The sequence below is a fragment of the Littorina saxatilis genome, linkage group LG13 (genome assembly GCF_037325665.1).
Source record: "Littorina saxatilis isolate snail1 linkage group LG13, US_GU_Lsax_2.0, whole genome shotgun sequence".
NCBI lineage: Eukaryota > Metazoa > Mollusca > Gastropoda > Littorinimorpha > Littorinidae > Littorina > Littorina saxatilis.
Window position 1 is genome coordinate 32,865,896 of NC_090257.1, and position 17,974 is coordinate 32,883,869.

A 17,974-nucleotide genomic window follows, 5' to 3' on the forward strand; every position below is an offset into this window, starting at 1 on the left:
AGCTTGGACCCCTCTACAATTCCATTGAATAAAATTGGCTATGTTTGTTTAGTTTTAAGAAGTTTCTGCCTCCATACGCTCTTCGTCGGATAAACTCCCAAAATGATTGTATAGTGTGATGGGATTTTTCTCCATTTTTGGGGTGCGAGGCGATCTTTGGGGCAGAGTAACTTTTCCCTTGTCCGGAGGTGTTCGTGGTGTGGATTGAGTAAGGTCCACTACCTCCACTACCTCGACGGCCCCCTTCCTGTGAGTTGCCCTGTGAACGGGCTTCTGGGTTGGGGTGGTGAAGCGAACCTCACCAGGAGACCCCATAGGGTCCTCAATTGGGGCGGTGAAGCAAACCTCACCAGGAGACCCCATAGAGTCTCCAGTGGGGATAGCCCCACCTGTGCTTTCATCTGTCTGTGTACAAATACTTTTGTTTCTTGTGGGCTCTGTCCTTTTCAACATGGACGGGCCTGCCTGGACACCCACAGACCTATATGAAATACTGGTCTGGGTGTGTGTTGACTTTGTTGCAGGTCTTTGACTGACTGCTGCCGCAAAACTTTTCTGGAAGGAAAAAACATTAGTTTTTTCAACCTCCTTCCTGGCGTCTGAGAAAGACATCTTTTTCTCCGTTTTTGTTTTTTGAATGGCCTGTTCAAACTTGTATTTTGGACATTCTCTGGAGGACGGGGAATGGTTTCCCTTACAGTTTGTGCAGGTGGGTGGTGATGTGCAGGGACCTTCGTGAGGATCTCCGCCACACCTCTCGCACACTGCCTTCTGTTTACATCCAGCCTTTGAATGTCCAAATCTTTGGCATTGGAAACATCTCATTGGTGATGGAATATACAAAGTCACTCTTATTTGAACAAATCCCACTTTTATTTTCTCAGGGATGGTTGGTGTACAAAAAGTGACGAAAAGGGTGTTGGTGGGTACTCTGATATCGCCCTTCCTGATCAACACCCGGTACACATCAATGACACCTTGATCCTTTAGACCTTCTTTTATTTCAGCCTCACTGAGGCCCTCCAGCTCTCGGCATCGGATGACTCCTTTGCTGGTGTTCAGGCCTCTGTGAGGACTGACCTTGACCGGTCTATCAACAAATTTCTGACCATTCAGACGGAGAAGACCATCTGATGCCTTTTTTGAAGGGCATTCAATCAGTAGAGAACCATTTCGAAGCCTCTTAATGTTGTCAATCGTTGATGATACTCCTGCAATAACCTTCTGTATCGCAAAAGGCGAAAGTTTGGAGATGGGCTGTGCCTCATCTGCTGTCTCAACAACAATGAAACGGGGCCAGGCCTCGCTGATGTTGTTCTTTGTTGCTCTGACTCGGACTTCATCGTCAGAGTCAGAGTCAACGCAGTATCTTCGTTTGTTTCTGTTTTGGGTGTTTGAAAAAAAAGAAGAAAAAGAAGAGGTGGCCATGTTTGAGGCCTTTATCTTCGTCGCATCTGATCCCCACCCACCACGGAGCCCAACAAGGGGACGCTTAGGTGGAGCGGTTATCCAACTCCAGAGCGCCAAGGATACAGATGGATATACACAGCGATAAGAGGAAACATATGGTATCAATCTGTAATAGGAGATTTAACTCTTTCCAAGCGGAAACGGGTTAGGTAACAACTTGGCATAATGTTCGTCAACTCTTTCCAAGCGGAAACGGATTAGGTAACAACTTGGCATAGTGTTTGTCCCGACTACCGCCGCCCCCTCCTACCGCCGCTTGCTCCTTTAGCCAAAGGTCCGATGCAATATGCTCAAGACATATACCCAGACTTGACCAGCCGATTGATTGAAACGGGTAAGCCTTCTTCAACCTCCTGTCTTAGATAAAGACTGGGCCAAAATGATGTGTTGGCGCTACAAAGTCGCAACTAAGTAAACCCCTCAATCATCAGGTCACCAGCCCAAACCGGTACAGGTCGCAGCGCACGGCAAACACGCTGGGTCTTAAGAAGACCACAGAGAAATAAGGATGTGGAAAAGAAGACTTTTGGGAAGTGAAATAAAGGTGACGGATCCAGTCAGGTAGAAATAAGACAAGAAAGGAATCAGAAAACTGCAGGGAATAGTAGGGAGAGTTTTTTGGAAGGAAATATAGGTGAAAGGACAGGTAAGGCAGAAATAAGATAAAAGAAGAGAAGTAAAGGGGTGGGGTAGCTTGGTGGAAACACTCCCGCCGCGTGAAGGCGACCCCATGGGAGCCCACAGGCTATGAAGATTCACAAATGATATTACTACATGTATTTGAGCCGAAGTCAAAAGGTGCTCTCGCTGACCCCAAACCAGATAAAAAGTCCACAACGAAATTCAGGATTCATCTTTAATATATTTGACAACTTTGGTTTGTTTGTTTGCTTAACGCCCAGCCGACCACGAAGGGCCATATCAGGGCGGTGCTGCTTTGACATTTAACGTGCGCCACACACAAGACACTCAGAAGTCGCAGCACAGGCTTCATGTCTCACCCAGTCACATTATTCTGACACCGGACCAACCAGTCCTAGCACTAACCCCATAATGCCAGACGCCAGGCGGAGCAGCCACTAGATTGCCAATTTTAAAGTCTTAGGTATGACCCGGCCGGGGTTCGAACCCACGACCTCCCGATCACGGGGCGGACGCCTTACCACTAGGCCAACCGTGCCGGTGCCGGTTCCTAGGATCCGTATTTTCTACCAAGGAGATGAGCCTGCAGGTGTGTACATCGTTGGCGATGGTGTATACACAGAGGTTCAGGACCCCAAAGGATTCCGGATGCTCCTGACGCTTTTGGGCTCCTACTACTGCTTTGACATTTGCTATCCAAAGCAGCTTTTGTCAACACTGTTGGTGTTTGACACCTTTATGTCGGGGGCGGCTGCACCAACTTCTGCCACCCAGGCCTTCAGGTTTGTCCTCAAGGAGCTGGAAGAGGAGAGGTCAAAAATGACCATCTGAACAGTTCCTATCAAATTTTTTTATGTACAATTCAACGACATCTAAAGAAAGGACTAGCAGAGTCTGCCTCCTAACCCGCTAGCGGGGGCGAGTGCAGCCAGCGCTGTGCCTGTGTTGTAAGCCACGCGATTGGCGATCGCTCAGCCATCCCATAATAGTTTTGTTTTGGTGTGGCGGAAGAACAACTCAGCAGACGAAAATGCTAAAATGTGCAATATTTTTTGGTATAAACACCTTTCAGTTGCATCTATCTCTTATATTCTATGATCTTATCGACAACTGTTATATTATATTGTGCGTCACTGAATCTATTCAGTTGTTTTGGATCATACAAAGTTGGCACTATTTTGTTTGCGCATTAGTTAATACAGGAAGCCGTGGTTCGTCTACCGCGCTACTTTTTGAATGGACGATCGCACTGTTTTGTTTTCGTTGTTTCAAGTTGAAGTGCTGTTTCTTCGTCTTTAAAATGGTGAAAAAGTGTAGTGTTGTGAACTGCAAGGGCAATTACGATGAGAATAACAAGTGTCGTGTGTTTCGACTACCAAAGGACGAGTGTGAGAAGCAGAAGTGGTTGGATGCGCTACCTCCACGTGTGAATTTTATCCCCACTCGAGAGAACTGTTTCATTTGTGAGAGGCATTGGGATGACCCTCCTATGATCAAGATTCCTGGTGGTTCCACTCGACCTGCCATTCCTCCAAGTGTGTTTGACGTTCCCAAGTCATGTCTGCCTACACCTCAGCCTTCATCTCACCCTGTGAAAGATGAAGATCGTCTGACCAAGCTCTTTTTTGCAAGGGACAAGATCACTTCGTTTGAGAGTTTTGATCCTGTCAAAGACCTACAGAAGAAGTATAACAATGTTTTGGTTTCACGTTCAGATAAACGACTTGTGTGTCTTCTCATGTCAGATGACTATAGCCAATGCAGTTTTTCAGTTGTTGTTGAAAATAAGAAGACGTTGTGTTCCCCCCTAACTCTCAGTGTTTTCAGAGATGGCATCCGAGTTCCACTAGGTGCAATCCTAAGACCCAACAATGGCCTCAACTCCAAGTCACAGTTCTTTGATGCGGTTCATTGTGCTGTCAACAGTGATATTCCGCTGGAAGAAGTTGTGAAGAAGGTGGTTATTGATCTGAAAGCTGCAGCAGACTGTTCCGTGGATCACAAGGTAAAGAAGTTGGAGTTCTTGACACACCAGTTGGAGTTGTTAGCCCACAAACAGTTCACTCCTAGTGACATTTGCTTTGCCATTGAAAGCTTTCCTCGTTGTAGCTATGAACAGCTGAGGGAGTTTCTGGTGCTACCAAGCAAGCGCAAGCTTCAGGATGTTGTGTCTTCAGTCAACAAGGATGCAGTTTTGCGAAACACATTCAATGCTTTACTCCCTCAGCAGAAGAATGTGTTCTTGTTGATCGACGAGGTCAAAATCCGTCCAACTGTAGCGTTTGCTGGTGGGATTCTCAGTGGCATGGCCAAGAACAATGAAGAGTGCCGTGCAACTTCCATGATGTGCATCATGATGAAGTCTTTGAGAAGCGGTCCCAGTGTGATGGTGTCAGTGACCCCAGTGCACAAGTTGACAGCCCAGTTCCAGTTCCAGGCAGTAAAGGAAGCAGCCGCTGTTGTAGAGAGATCTGGGGGACGTGTCATAGGCTCCATCACTGACAATCATAAGGTGAACCAACACTTTTGCAAGCTCTTTGACAGGCCAGACGAGAACAATGCCACAGTCACACATCCACTCGACTACGGGCGTCCTTGGTTTCTCCTCTTTGATACAGTTCATCTGTTAAAATGCATCCGGAACAACTGGATCACTGAGAAGACACAGAAAATCCGTCTCAATGGCCAGTCAGTTGCTTCTTTCTCTGATGTCAAGCAGCTGTATGAAGATGAGAAAGGCGGCATCCTGAAGACTACCCCTTTGACCCAAACCTGTGTCATTCCATCCAAACTCCAACTGCAGAATGACGTTCAACATGTTCTTAGAGTCTTCAATGAGAAAGTGGTTGGTGCGCTGAAGATGAAAGGCTGCATTGAGACTGCATCAGTGATAGAGACTGTCCTGAACTGGTGGAACACTGTCAACGTGTCAAAGAAAGGACTGGATAAACGCCTGAAGGATCCCCATCGTGCCGTACAAGAATCCAGTTCCTCGAGTCTGGACACTTTCATTGACATCTTCCAGGAAGCTGATTCAGGGCATGGTTCGTCTCGTCTCGTATCCAGTGCCTCACCCATGATACCAAGAAGGCACTAGTGCAGACCATGCAGGGACTGAAAGCAGTCTGCAACTACCTCCTTTCATCAGCGGGCTTTGACTATGTTGTGCTGCGTGAACTACAAAGTGACCGTTTAGAGGGAGAATTCTCTGTATACAGGGCGTCAACTGGATCAAATGCCTTCATGACGGCCGGTGATGTGTTTGCAGCATGCAAGAAGCGCCTCGCCCGGTACGCTGCATCCTACCTCCAGTCCATTGAGCTCCAGTCTGAGCCCCAGAAACACATCTGCTCGGAGGATGCAGATGTGATAGAGGGGTGCATTTCGTGCTGGGGAGCAAATGTGACTTGACATTTGATGAGGAAGAACCAGTTGTGACAAGTGAGGTGAAGGACTTTATTGTGACTGTTTCACGGGGATCCCTCACAATTCCTCATGACTGCACCTTTCAACTGGTTCAACTTGGACTGTGCTTTGTGAAGCAGGCGCGTCATCGTGCATGCTGCCGCAAACGACTCTCCAACATCCTCTCGGGGTCAGGAGGCAGACTCTGCTAGTCCTTTCTTTAGATGTCGTTGGTACAATTCGAAAGACTCGGCAACAGCAGTGTTACGGATAGCTATATTCCAAATTTGTGACCAGCCGCGGCAATTTCAGTGCTAAGTCGCCCCGCCCTCTCTTGCGCTAAGGCTGAGAAAGGGTCGGGAGGGTCAATCTGGGTGATTTTCACTTTTTGGTAAAAACAGATTCTACATGGTTCAAACTATCATGCCAGTAAAGGAAACATTTTGAAAAATGATATTTGATGGTAAAATAAAGACTTTTGTGTTGTGTATTGTTTCAAAAGCTCCCTGGAATTAGCGTTAATTGCCTCATTTTAGTCGCAATGAACACACCTAAACCCTTGCAGAACCCCTTCATGTTATATACCACTAGAAAAGTCGCTCTTTCTTCTTTCCCGCTCTTTGGCTATCAATGGGACAAAAGGTCGGCTATTTTTAGAAATGTAGAAGAAATGACGTCAACAAAATTTAAGTAATGACCAATCAGAACACAGAATAAGGTCACATGGTAGCAACGGTACTTTTCCACTGCTCGCTGAACATCTGTCAGGGGAAGTAACTGCCGACTTCCGTCTTGTCGAAACTGAAAGCAATGGCTGAGAACAACGAGCGACTTGCGAAGTTACTTTCAACATGCAGCAATGTATCCCTCGATTCAAGCGACCAAAGAGAGCTGAGCAGCATGCTAGAGGATTTTCTGAGCAAAGATTCAAACGAAAATGCGCACGAGACAGCTTCAGGCGAAAGTGACGAGGAAGCTACAGAAACCGAAGATTTTCCCGACAGCAATGACACTGACGACGAAGACGACACTCCGCTCGTCAATGTTGAAGTTGAATGTGAGGAGGTGCATATGGAACAAGATGTGCATGCTGTTGATGATGGAGGAATGCTTCAAAATGCAAGGACAAGATGTTGCAAGAAAAATGGACAAGGCTGCAAACAAATCAGAGTTCAAGCAAAAGAGGGGGACCCACGTCAGGGCTGCCTAACGCAGTTCGATCCAGAGGAAATTGTGGCTTTGCAGCTCTCCATTCAAGACATGAGTAGAGGTGAGTCTTACTTATAGTCTACTAGATTTATATTATGTTTACACAAACACATACTGCTGTGACAATGCATTCAGTCACACACTGACACTGACACAACCACACAAGACAGTGTATGTACACTCAGACACTGAGGCTGTTACCAACACATTGTTTTTTTGTTGTTTGTTAGTTTTTTTTTATTGTTTTTTTTTATAATAATTTTTAGTTAAATAATAATGTCTACAGTCAATATTTTAATTTTTTTCATCCTTTTTTTCTCAGACGCTAAAGACTGGCTGATTCTGGGGATCCTCAGTTCATGCATGAGACAAGGTCCTAAAACAACGAGCAGCAAAAGAAAGGAGCAGACTGACAGACAGAGAGTGCGGAGCAGTTACGTTTTCAACACCCACCCAGTGTGCAGAGATGCCCTTCTTTACCTTTTGATGTAAGTAATTTTAAATACTTTTCTTCTTGATTTTATTTTAAACATTTAACACTTATGAGCGATCAAATTCATGTGTCCATGCGCTTATCAATCATTGAACAAAGTTAATTCACATCAAGTCCTTTAACGCATTCATGAGCATGATTGGGTGCACGTATGACCATGGTGTGCGTTAAGATAGGCATTATTTTTATCTCTCCTGTTTGCCCAACAGAATGTTTTATAAATATCAATGAAAAAATTACATACATACAATAATTATGTGCTTTTTGTTTTAGGATCAGCATGGACAAGCTAACCAAGCTGTCACAGCATTTTCAAGCAAATGGTTTGGTACCGATGCAGAGAAAAGCTGGAGGAAGAAAGAATAATACCAAAGCCTTCACTTTTGAAGACACCGGCCATACAGTGCGATTCATCAAGAATTTTGCACACGACCATGGACTCCGTCTGCCCGGCCGTGTCCCTGGCTTCAAGAGGGATGATATCACTATCTTGCCATCTGCCTACACCAAGCATCGGGTTTATCGACTTTATGAGGATTACGCACGAGCAACAGGTTAGATGAGTTGTTATAATTTTTATTTTTATTTATTCAGTGGTGAATGATTATTAGTCCTGTGGCTGTGCATTAATTTTTATTCTCACAGTTGCACCTGTCAGCAATGGCCACCCATTGGATTTGTTGATTTTGGTCGTTGTAAATTGTTTTTTTGCAGGTGTGTCGGGTTAAGAACAAGAAGTGTTTGTTCCATCTCCTCCCTCCCCTGCACCATTGTGACCCAACACTGTTTTTGTTATTGTTCTTTTTTTTTTTTTTTGACTTTCAGGTCGACGAGTCATCTGCAAGTCGTCATTCAAGCAGCTATGGCTTGAGCTTTGTCCATTCGTTGTTGTCGCAAAGCCTATGACATATCTTTGCTGGAAATGTCAAAGCAACAACAACAAGATCTTCAGGAGTGCCAACATGACGAATGCATAGAAGAATGCACTACTTCAGGAGCAGCAACGGCACCTTTCACAGGTATTCTTTTGATATTCGTATTCACCGAGACTAAAAAGAAAATTGAGCATTTATAATACGCTTTTTCCTTTCTACAGCAATTCAGAGCCCGGCAAATGTCGCACAGAATATTTTGGCACCATACTCCGTCCCGACTAGGGCTGGAACCTGGACGTAATTGCATTCACAGGCCAGCGTCCTACCAATTGAGCTATGGACATGATACCTCCTAATTAGGACCCTCCAAAATCTGAAAAAAATCGGGATTCTACTGGGAAAGAGTAAATTTAAATAAAAAGTCTTGGGAGTCTTAATTCGCGGATGTTTTTAACTCTTCAACACACTTTTTAGATCAAACATACAACACAGTACTGTCAAACCTGTCTACAACTGCCACTCATTGAAGATGAGTTCTAGGCCCAGTTTTATTTGTACTATACACCACTCCTCTCTCTGCCGTCATCAAGCAACACGCAGTCAATCACTACCTCTTTGCAGACGACACACAACTCCAACAAGCATGCAAGCCTACAGAAATCCAAGCGGTGACGCACACTCTCCAAAACTGCACTTCAGATATTAAATCATGGATGACAAACAATATGCTCAAGTTAAATGATGACAAGACTGAATTTCTTCTTTTCTCTGGAGCTTCCTCTTCGACCACTTCCCTTCCAGCCTCCATCACAGTAGGTTCTAGTGACATTTCTCTCTCTGATAGTGCTAGGAATCTTGGGTTCATCATGGACTCCCACCTCTCAATGAAACAACACATAAAAAAGTCTGTCAGACATGTTACTTTGAGATCAGAAGAATAGGTTCCAAAAGAAAATTTCTCACTGTTGATGCCACTAAAACTCTCGTTACATCCTGCATTCTGTCCAGATTAGATTACTGCAACTCCCTTCTCATAGGCTGCCCTGACTCCACTCTCCAACCCTTGCAAAAAGTACAACACTCTGCTGCACGTCTCATTTTCAGAGCACAGCATCGACAACCCTGCACTCCTCTCATGAAAGAACTTCACTGGCTTCCTGTATCTGAACGTATTAGGTATAAAGCTGCCTGCTTCTGCTACAATATCATCTCTGAATCGGCACCTGCCTATCTTTCTGAACTGGTCTCTCTCTACACTCCCTCTCGCACCCTTCGTTCTTCTGATGATGCTCGACTTCTCTGTCAAGGTCGCTTTAAACGCAAGGCTCATGGCTTCCGCACGTTTTCGTATTATGGACCTCAGTTATGGAATTCACTCCCCTTTCAATTACGTCACTCTCCATCCATTTCATCTTTTAAGTCCAATTTGAAAACTCACTTGTTCCAACAACACTACGGATAGTTCCTTAGTATAGAGTCTGGGGATGTGAGATGTGCATGATGTGTTGTTTGAATCTGACAGTGATTGTATGATTTTTGTATACATGTATTGTTGTCACGCGCTTTGAACTTCTGATAAGGCGCTTTATAAATGCCCGTTATTATTATTATTATTATTATTATTGGGATTTTTAATTTTTACAACTATGCTTTTGATTTTGCAGGTTGACGAGGAGCGTGCCCTCTATAAGCGGATGAGGGATCAGGCGCAGATGGTGGCTGGGGAGAACAACCTGAGTCAGCTGGAGACGACCCCACCCAACAGCCGCCCAGTGCACATGCACTACAGCTTTGACTTTGCACAACAGGTGCATTACCCGAACATGGCTGCCCAACCTGGTCCCCTGTATTTCTTGACGCCAAGGAAGTGTGGGGTGTTCGGTGTTCACTGTGAGGGTGTCAAGCAGCAGATAAATTATCTCATTGACGAAGGAATCAGCGCTGGAAAGGGCAGCAATGCTGTTATAAGCTACCTCCACCATTTCTTTGCAACATTTGGCTTGGGGGAAACGTCAGCAGATCTCCACTGTGACAACTGTGCAGGCCAAAACAAGAACCGCTGGGTGTTGTTTTACTTTGCCTGGCGTATCCAGCAGGGTCTGCACAGTGAGGTCACCCTCAACTTCATGCCTCCAGGGCACACTAAGTTCGCGCCAGACCAGTACTTCGGCATGTTCAAGAAAACCTACCGGAGGGAACATGTGTCCTGTCTTGAAGACATCGCCAAAGCCGTCACCATGAGCACTGCAGAGGCCAAATCCAACAGAGCCCAGCTAGTTGGACTGGAGGACGGCACCGTACTTGTGCCAACTTATGACTGGCAAGCATTCTTGGCACCAGCCTACAAGACACTACAAGGCATCAAAGCCATCGGCCACTTCCGGTTTACCAGCCAGGATCCTGGAGCCTGCTTCTACAGGACAACGCTGGCTGATCAAGAGAAGAAGTTTCAGATGGCTGTGCAACATGAAGTGGAGCGACTGCCTCCTATGCCTCAGCAGATTCTCCCTCCTGGGCTACCAAGAGCACGACAGGTGTACCTCCATGACCACATTCGGGAGTTTGTGGCTGCTCACAAGAGGGATCTTGTGTGCCCGAAGCCTCTGTGAAGCTGCTTGGCAGGACATGCAGGGAACAGTTCTGTGTGCTAACTGTAGAAACTGTTTTTGTGGAATATTTCTGAAATCAGTATCATGACACTTTGGGAGCGTACATTCTTCTTGATCAAAGGACCTTGGATATAATGTGAATCTTGGCTGCGGGAGGTAGGAAACACCCTTTTTGTTTGTTTTTTTAAACATGTTTTGACTGTTTTGTGTGTCATTTACAGTCAAGGTTTGATTAAATGTATGGTATGTACAGTATGATTTTGCAGCCAATCAATCATTTAGTGACCGAGCAGTAACAACTGATGTTTCTTTCTTCCGTTCTTTGTTTTTATTTAAATTATTATCCTTTCTTCTGGACTATAGCATAATTTCTACTATTGCTTCCCTTGAACTGGAAGTACACTGAAGTGTTGCAACAATTCCGTACGGCGTACGTTGCTGGTGGCTGGCGATGTGTTTTGTGGAACGTACGTACAGTGTACGTTAGTGGCAGTCAAGGGGTTAATAAAAGCTTAAAATTTTTGTTCTCATTGTCAAATTAAACATCATTTACATGGTATTATGTCAGAACTTGGAATTAAATTACATAATATAACCAAGCAGAAAGTAATAGTCACCACTGAAAATTGTACCTCCATACAAAAATACTGTCCGACTCATGAAGTGTAGCCTTAAAATTTTTTTTAAAAATTGGAATGACCTTTTAGGTTAAAAATAAGTATTTGTAATGGGTCACAGATGGTCTGTGTACAATATCATGATGTTTCAGGCAGTTTGAAATACGGTTGCTAAGGTGTTTAATGACATGAAGAGGGTAAATCTTCCGAGACCGTTTTCTCAAAAAGGCCGCTGCTTCAGTAACCCACTTGAAATGCCTGTAACTCCTATTCTAATTAACCCACACTGTTCATTCTCATATCAAAATAAACAGAAATGAATGCAGAATTCAAAAATATTAAAACCCTATTTTGTCCAAAAATGACCTTAGCACTGGAATCGTCGTGGCTAGTCACATTTTGGTTGCCACTGTGGAATATTTCTACTATAAAGGTGGTATTTTTTTAGTGTGTTTGTTCCTGTTCATTACATATATGTATATATTTTTTTGTAATATACAGGGTGGTCCAAAAAAATGTAGACAGTTTTGCGTGCCTGTTATTTCTGCTACAGGGCTCCCACCTATTCTTTTTCACCTGGAATGTCTCACACAAGCATGAAAGTTTAGTAAGGCACAGTTTTTTACATTTAGTCAAGTTATGACTAAATGTTTTAACACAGAGGGGGGAATCGAGACGAGGGTCGTGGTGTATGTGTGTGTGTGTGTGTGTGTGTGTGTGTGCGTGCGTGCGTGTAGAGCGATTCAGACCAAACTACTGGACCGATCTTTATGAAATTTGACATGAGAGATCCTGGGTATGATATCCCCATACGTTTTTTTCATTTTTTTTATAAAGACATTTAAGCCTCAATCTTAAATGTTGTTATGTCGGGCGAACGATCTACTCCTGTATTCTGAATTGGTTATTCCTATTCAGCATGCTACTGTGTCAGCATTTGGTCTAGTATAGATGCGAACTATTTGGGTTATTCTCAGACAGCTTGGTCTGGAAGCAAAACACCCCGGATGTTTACACCAGCACCGAACTTGTTGCACAATTTTTCTAGCTCCAGTTTTCGTCAATTTGTCTAGCTATACCAGTCACCTTGCTTTTGCTCGACCAACAACAGTAGTCTTAGCAGTTTCAATTTAAAAGAGCGGTAAATGCATTCGATTTTTTACATCGATTCGACGAGGAGAACGAAGTTTTCGGTAGTGTCTGACGAGTCGAGGGAAAGACAAAGGAAAACGGGACTAGTCACTAGTGCCCACGCCGCCGTGATCCATTTTCCTGCCTGGGTGTGGTAAGTGTTCAAGGTAGGCAATACTTTTGACGGCCACTTCATCATATGGACTCTAATCTCAGTTGGTAGCAAAATTATGTCAGCGTATTGAAAGGGGATGATATATTCCGGGAGCTGACGCTTCCGCACACTGATCGAGCAGCAGCCGCACATAATAGTTGCAGCAAGAAAAGGGGGGGAAGTTGGTGATAGACTAGTAGCAGTTTCAATTTTAGGTCAGGGGAATGTTGTAATTTGTCTGGTCACGATAACAAGTATAAGAGAAGTACAACACAGACAATTTTGGGACAACACAGAACATTTTGAAAACAGGGCTGGTTTCATTTTGCCATGTAAGGGTAAATTAACGGCAGGGAGGTAACCACCGGATAACAAAGTGCTCATCATAGGGTGTCACAAGTTACCTCCCATGTAGTGCTGTACTGATTATTTCAATGGGAACTAAGGAATTTGAGGAAAGAACTTTACAGTGATTACAAATAATTAAGGAAAAGCAACCACAATAAGTTTGAGAAGTAAAAGATCAAACTCAGACATTTCTTTAATTGTTGATTTTAGGGGAAAAAGTTTCACTAAAAATACTTGGACAAGAACCTTAAATAATTTAGTGGGGCTAAAGCTTGGGCATATAGAGCTGTACCTTTCCACTACAGAAAGGGAAGAAGGAAGAACAACACGGGGTTATAACATGGTATTTCAACTATTTATAGTCTGAGTGTTGCAGATGTCAACATCGTCGGATGTCCGCACTTCAGCGCCCATGAGCAGAACCGATCCAGGTTGGTTGGTTGGTTGGTTTTTGGGGTTTAATGTCTCTTCAGCAGATGCTAGCTGCTATTCGAGACCGATGCAGTTATTTTCTTTTCCCTTCATATGGCAAGTTCTACGTTTCAGACTATTTACATTCAAATCTATCACTGTAAAAGAAGGTTCTAAAAATTAATAATTTTCACTTCTGGTACTTTAAATCTTGTAAAAAATCTTGATCTCTTTTAAAAAGTTAAAAATCTTGTCCGGGGGAACATCCCGGAATAAAACCTTCAGTGTTTCCGCATTGTAGTGTTTGTCTCGAAATTCTTGAACGTCTACACATTTTGTGAGAACATGTTCTAATGTCCATGGTTCGTCACATCCAAAACAGTATGGTGGATCTTCACCTTTCAGCAGATACGAATGTGTAATGTGACTGTGCCCAATGTGTAAGCGACAGAGAACTGTCTCTTCTTTCCTGTTGAGGCGACATTGGGGTAGGCTGTCCGACAGCTGGGGAACGATCTTATGAAGTTTATTTTCTTCACATTCGTCCCATTCACTCTGCCATAGGTACTTTATGTACATGTTGGTGCGAGTTCTGAAATCTGAATGCTTTGTGTGTTTGTCAGTGATGAGTCTTTCTCTGGCTTCTTTAGCAGCTTGATCAGCTGCAGAGTTGCCTCTAATTCCAACATGGGATGGCACCCATGCAAACACAATCCTTTTGCCTTCTTCAATCAGAGATGCATGTAGCTCTTGGATTTCGACCAACAGTGGGTGATCTAGCTGAATTCTCTTCACGGCGGTAAGAGCCGATAGGGAATCCGACAGAATCAGGAAGTCTTTCTTTTTTGACTGATATACCTGTTTCAGAGCTAGCTGTAAAGCTTTCAACTCTGCAGAAAATACAGAACTGTCATCCGGAAGACGGGCCGAAAAGGCCCTATCGAGATTAGGACCTATGACAGAAGCTGATGCCACTTTACTTTCAGCTTTGGACCCATCAGTGTATATTCGTTGATGGGAAGGAAACTCGGTACAGAACTGGCTAAAACACTGTTTAAAAATCAAATCATTTGTCTCTGACTTCTTTAACCTTGTCAGATCGAGTCGAACAACTGGATCTGGCAATGTCCATGGTGGTGTTTCTGTCCATCGATTTTCACTAACATGATCGAGTTTTATCTTTGATTCGGCCAGATGTGACTGAATCCGAGAAGACAGAGGTGCTCGATCATTTGGGTGACTTTCAAAAAATTCAGAGCATTGTGAACCGATCCAGGTACACGTGAATTACTTGAGAGACTAAGATTTTTAGAGGATTCTTTCGAGAGTGGGGCGGGGGGACACAGGGGTCATAGAATGGATCACCTCTCTATATCAGTGGCACCTGATGTCAGAAGAAAGATTGTGGAGGGGAAATCCATCGACCTGGCAATTCTCCTTGCCAAAGCCTTTATGGACAGGCACGAGGGACAGGCAGACAGTGGCCTTTGTCCTGGACGACCAGGGGCGCCTGGTCCCAAAGGAAGAAAAGAGGGGAAAAGGTAAATTGCTAGCAATTTGTTGGCACAAGATAGACATGGCCACAGGCGAAAGTAATTCTGCTTGGAAGCACACACTATTCAGTAACTTTAACGATATCTGCAGGATCCTCCCAGGATTGAGCCCTTACAAAAGGCCATGTTGTTGTGGTCTGGTTCAGTGGAGGAGGGTCCTGTGGCTGCACCATTACCGACCTGTATCCATTGCTAGTCTTTCTCACCCTGTGAGAGCCAGGGGTTGGCGTGCTAAACAGAGTGATTTGGTTGGTGTACACCACCAGATTACTTCTGCAAGTATAGTACGTAATGGGCAAAACAGAGCTGAGACGTCAGCCAGGGGCCTGCTGATTTGCTGGTACAGATGAGGGCATTTGGATACAGAGAAGCGGAGGGGGTGCATTTCAAAATTAGGTGTTTAAAAAAGTGGTCAATTACTGCCTGTGGTTATGTCTATCTCCCCACTCTGCGCCCGATTATGCCAAAAAGTAATAACCTGATAGAACAGAAAGATGTGTTGTTTCGAACCTCTGTATTTGTGTCAGAGGAATAGTGATTCAGAACAGCTAAATGTTTGGTTGTACATGTACAGACATTTTTACCCTGGTCAGGGTTTTGTGCTTGAAGAGGAATGTACAGCAGCAAGTTTGTTGCTAGTGGAATTTTGAACCCCAGTCAGGGGAGTTTGTTGATGTGTGGATACACATGTGTATATACCAGTTCAATAAATGTTTGAACTGTTACTACCAGTGTTAAGTCTTAGATTGTGCGGTATGGGGATGGAAGTGTGTGTATATGTGTAAATATGTGATAAGTGGTGTCTCGACATAAATGTCTTTGATGACGTCATATCCGGCTTTTCGTGAAAGTTGAGGCGGCACTGTCACGCCCTCATTTTTCAACCAAATTGGTTGAAATTTTGGTCAAGTAATCTTCGACGAAGCCCGGACTTCGGTATTGCATTTCAGCTTGGTGGCTTAAAATTTAATTAATGACTTTGGTCATTAAAAATCTGAAAATTGTAAAACAAAATTTTTTATAAAACTATCCAAATTTACGTTCATCTTATTCTCCATCATTTGCTGATTCCAAAAACATATAAATATGTTATATTTGGATTAAAAACAAGCTCTGAAAATTAAATATATAAAAATTATTATCAAAATTAAATTTTCGAAATCAATTTAAAAACACTTTCATCTTATTCCTTGTCGGTTCCTGATTCCAAAAACATATAGATATGATATGTTTGGATTGAATACACGCTCAGAAAGTTAAAACGAAGAGAGGTACAGAAAAGCGTGCTATCCTTCTCAGCGCAACTACTACTGCGTAAAAGGGTCTTGAGAAAGACCCATCGGACATAATGACTTAACATTGGTCAGTGTTCAGTCCGAACTTTGTATGTGAACTTCGCTTCGGTTTTTCCGATTTGTGGAATTCCACTTTGTGTTGATCGCTGTATACTTGGTAGTTTTTATCAATCAGTATTAATTTGTTCCATGCATTACATGCTGGGAAAGAGGAATTGGACTGTAAAGACTCTGAGGCCTTTGACGAAATATAAGGTGCAGCCTTCGACTGAATATATAGTACGGCCTTTGGTAAAAATGCATGCTATGGTATATTTGGTCGAGGGCGCATTGTATATTCAGTTGAAGGCCGCACCGCATGTTTGATCGAAGGCCACACTGTAAAATTGGGTTGTAGGTGGTCAAATGGTCGCCCATACACATCAAGTTATTCTATTTGTAAATGATAAAAGTTTACATTCTTATTGTGTGCATCGCTGTACTTGGTAGTTTTTATGAATCAGTATTAATTTGTTCTATGCATTACATGCTGGGAAAGTTCTTATTGTGTGCATCACTTATACTTTGCAGTTTATGTGAATCGTTGTTCAATGCAGAAGATGCCGATACCTTGTGCCAAAGTTATTTCTATGTTTGTAATTAATACAGGTTGGAATTCTTATTGTTTTTTTGTTTGTTTGCTTAACGCCCAGCCGACCACGAAGGGCCATATCAGAGCGGTGCTGCTTTGACATTTAACGTGCGCCACACACAAGACAGAAGTCGCAGCACAGACTTCATGTCTCACCCAGTCACATTATTCTGACACCGGACCAACCAGTCCTAGCACTAACCCCATAATGCCAGACGCCAGGCGGAGCAGCCACTAGATTGCCAATTTTAAAGTCTTGCCAAGAATCATTGTGGAGCCAAACGTTTTTGGGGAAACATGAACATGCCACCTCCACCACACAAAAAAAGCTGGCAGAATCACAAGAAGCAGTGTTTGAAGGCGACACGCACAGTTGCATCAGAATGCAGTTCACAGGCTGTAGCAGAGGTGAAAACTAGCAAAGGAACTGATGTGATAGTTTCTGTTGATGGAACCTGGCAGAGAAGAGGTTTTTCAAGTAAGAATGGTGTCGTGACTGTTTTGTCTGTGAATGGACAAAATTCAAAAGTACTTGATACTGTTACGCTAGCAAATTATTGTAATGTTTGTGCTAAGGAAAAAAATAGTCTCAGTGAAATTGACTTTCAGCAGTGGCAAGCACAGCACACAGCTGAAGGCAAGTGTCAGAAAAACCATACTGGTTCAGCTGGCAGCATGGAGCCAGAGGGTGCAGAACGCATATTTCGGCGGTCTGAAGAAAAACATGGACTCCGCTACACTCACTACCTTGGAGACGGTGACAGCAAGTCATACTCTCGCATCAAGACTGCTGACCCTCCTGTTTACGATGGGGTGGAGATCGCCAAGTTAGAATGCTGCGGACATGTTCAAAAGCGCATGGGACGACAACTTACGAACAAAGTGACTGAACTAAAAACTACCACATTCCAGAAAAAAGGCATTGGTGGCACTCTGAGGAGGGCTGAAAAAAGCAGGCATTCTGACCATTCAAGGCCACTACGGTGCTGCCATTAGGGGCAATGTAGGAAATGTGCCACAGATGAGGAAAGCAATCTTGGCAATATGGGAGCACAGAAACCGGCAACACACCAACTGCGGTAACTGGTGCCCAACAAAAAAGCACAATGGAGTCGACCCAAACAAAAATTC

At 43.7% G+C, this 17,974-nt stretch overlaps 2 protein-coding genes across 2 annotated transcripts in view; both read left to right on the forward strand.

The window, feature by feature from the left end:
• Nucleotides 1–9,713, forward strand: part of LOC138945529 (uncharacterized) — a 354,832-nt gene extending 345,119 nt beyond the window's left edge. Inside the window, exon 5 of the mRNA XM_070316968.1 lies at nt 9,199–9,713. Coding sequence (XP_070173069.1) covers nt 9,199–9,261 — 63 coding nt within the window. The 3' untranslated portion in view covers nt 9,262–9,713. The remainder of the gene's footprint in view (nt 1–9,198) is intronic.
• Nucleotides 9,714–9,781: 68 nt separating this feature from the next.
• Nucleotides 9,782–11,909, forward strand: LOC138945534 (uncharacterized). The gene has a single exon (XM_070316972.1). It carries the CDS (start codon nt 9,789–9,791, stop codon nt 10,701–10,703), a length of 915 nt encoding a protein of 304 aa, XP_070173073.1. The 5' UTR covers nt 9,782–9,788; the 3' UTR covers nt 10,704–11,909.
• Nucleotides 11,910–17,974: the final 6,065 nt, after the last annotated feature.

Bases quoted from the DNA above. Each gene is read 5' to 3' on its own strand.
- LOC138945534 (XM_070316972.1), top strand. From the start codon at position 9,789: ATGAGGGATCAGGCGCAGATGGTGGCTGGGGAGAACAACCTGAGTCAG.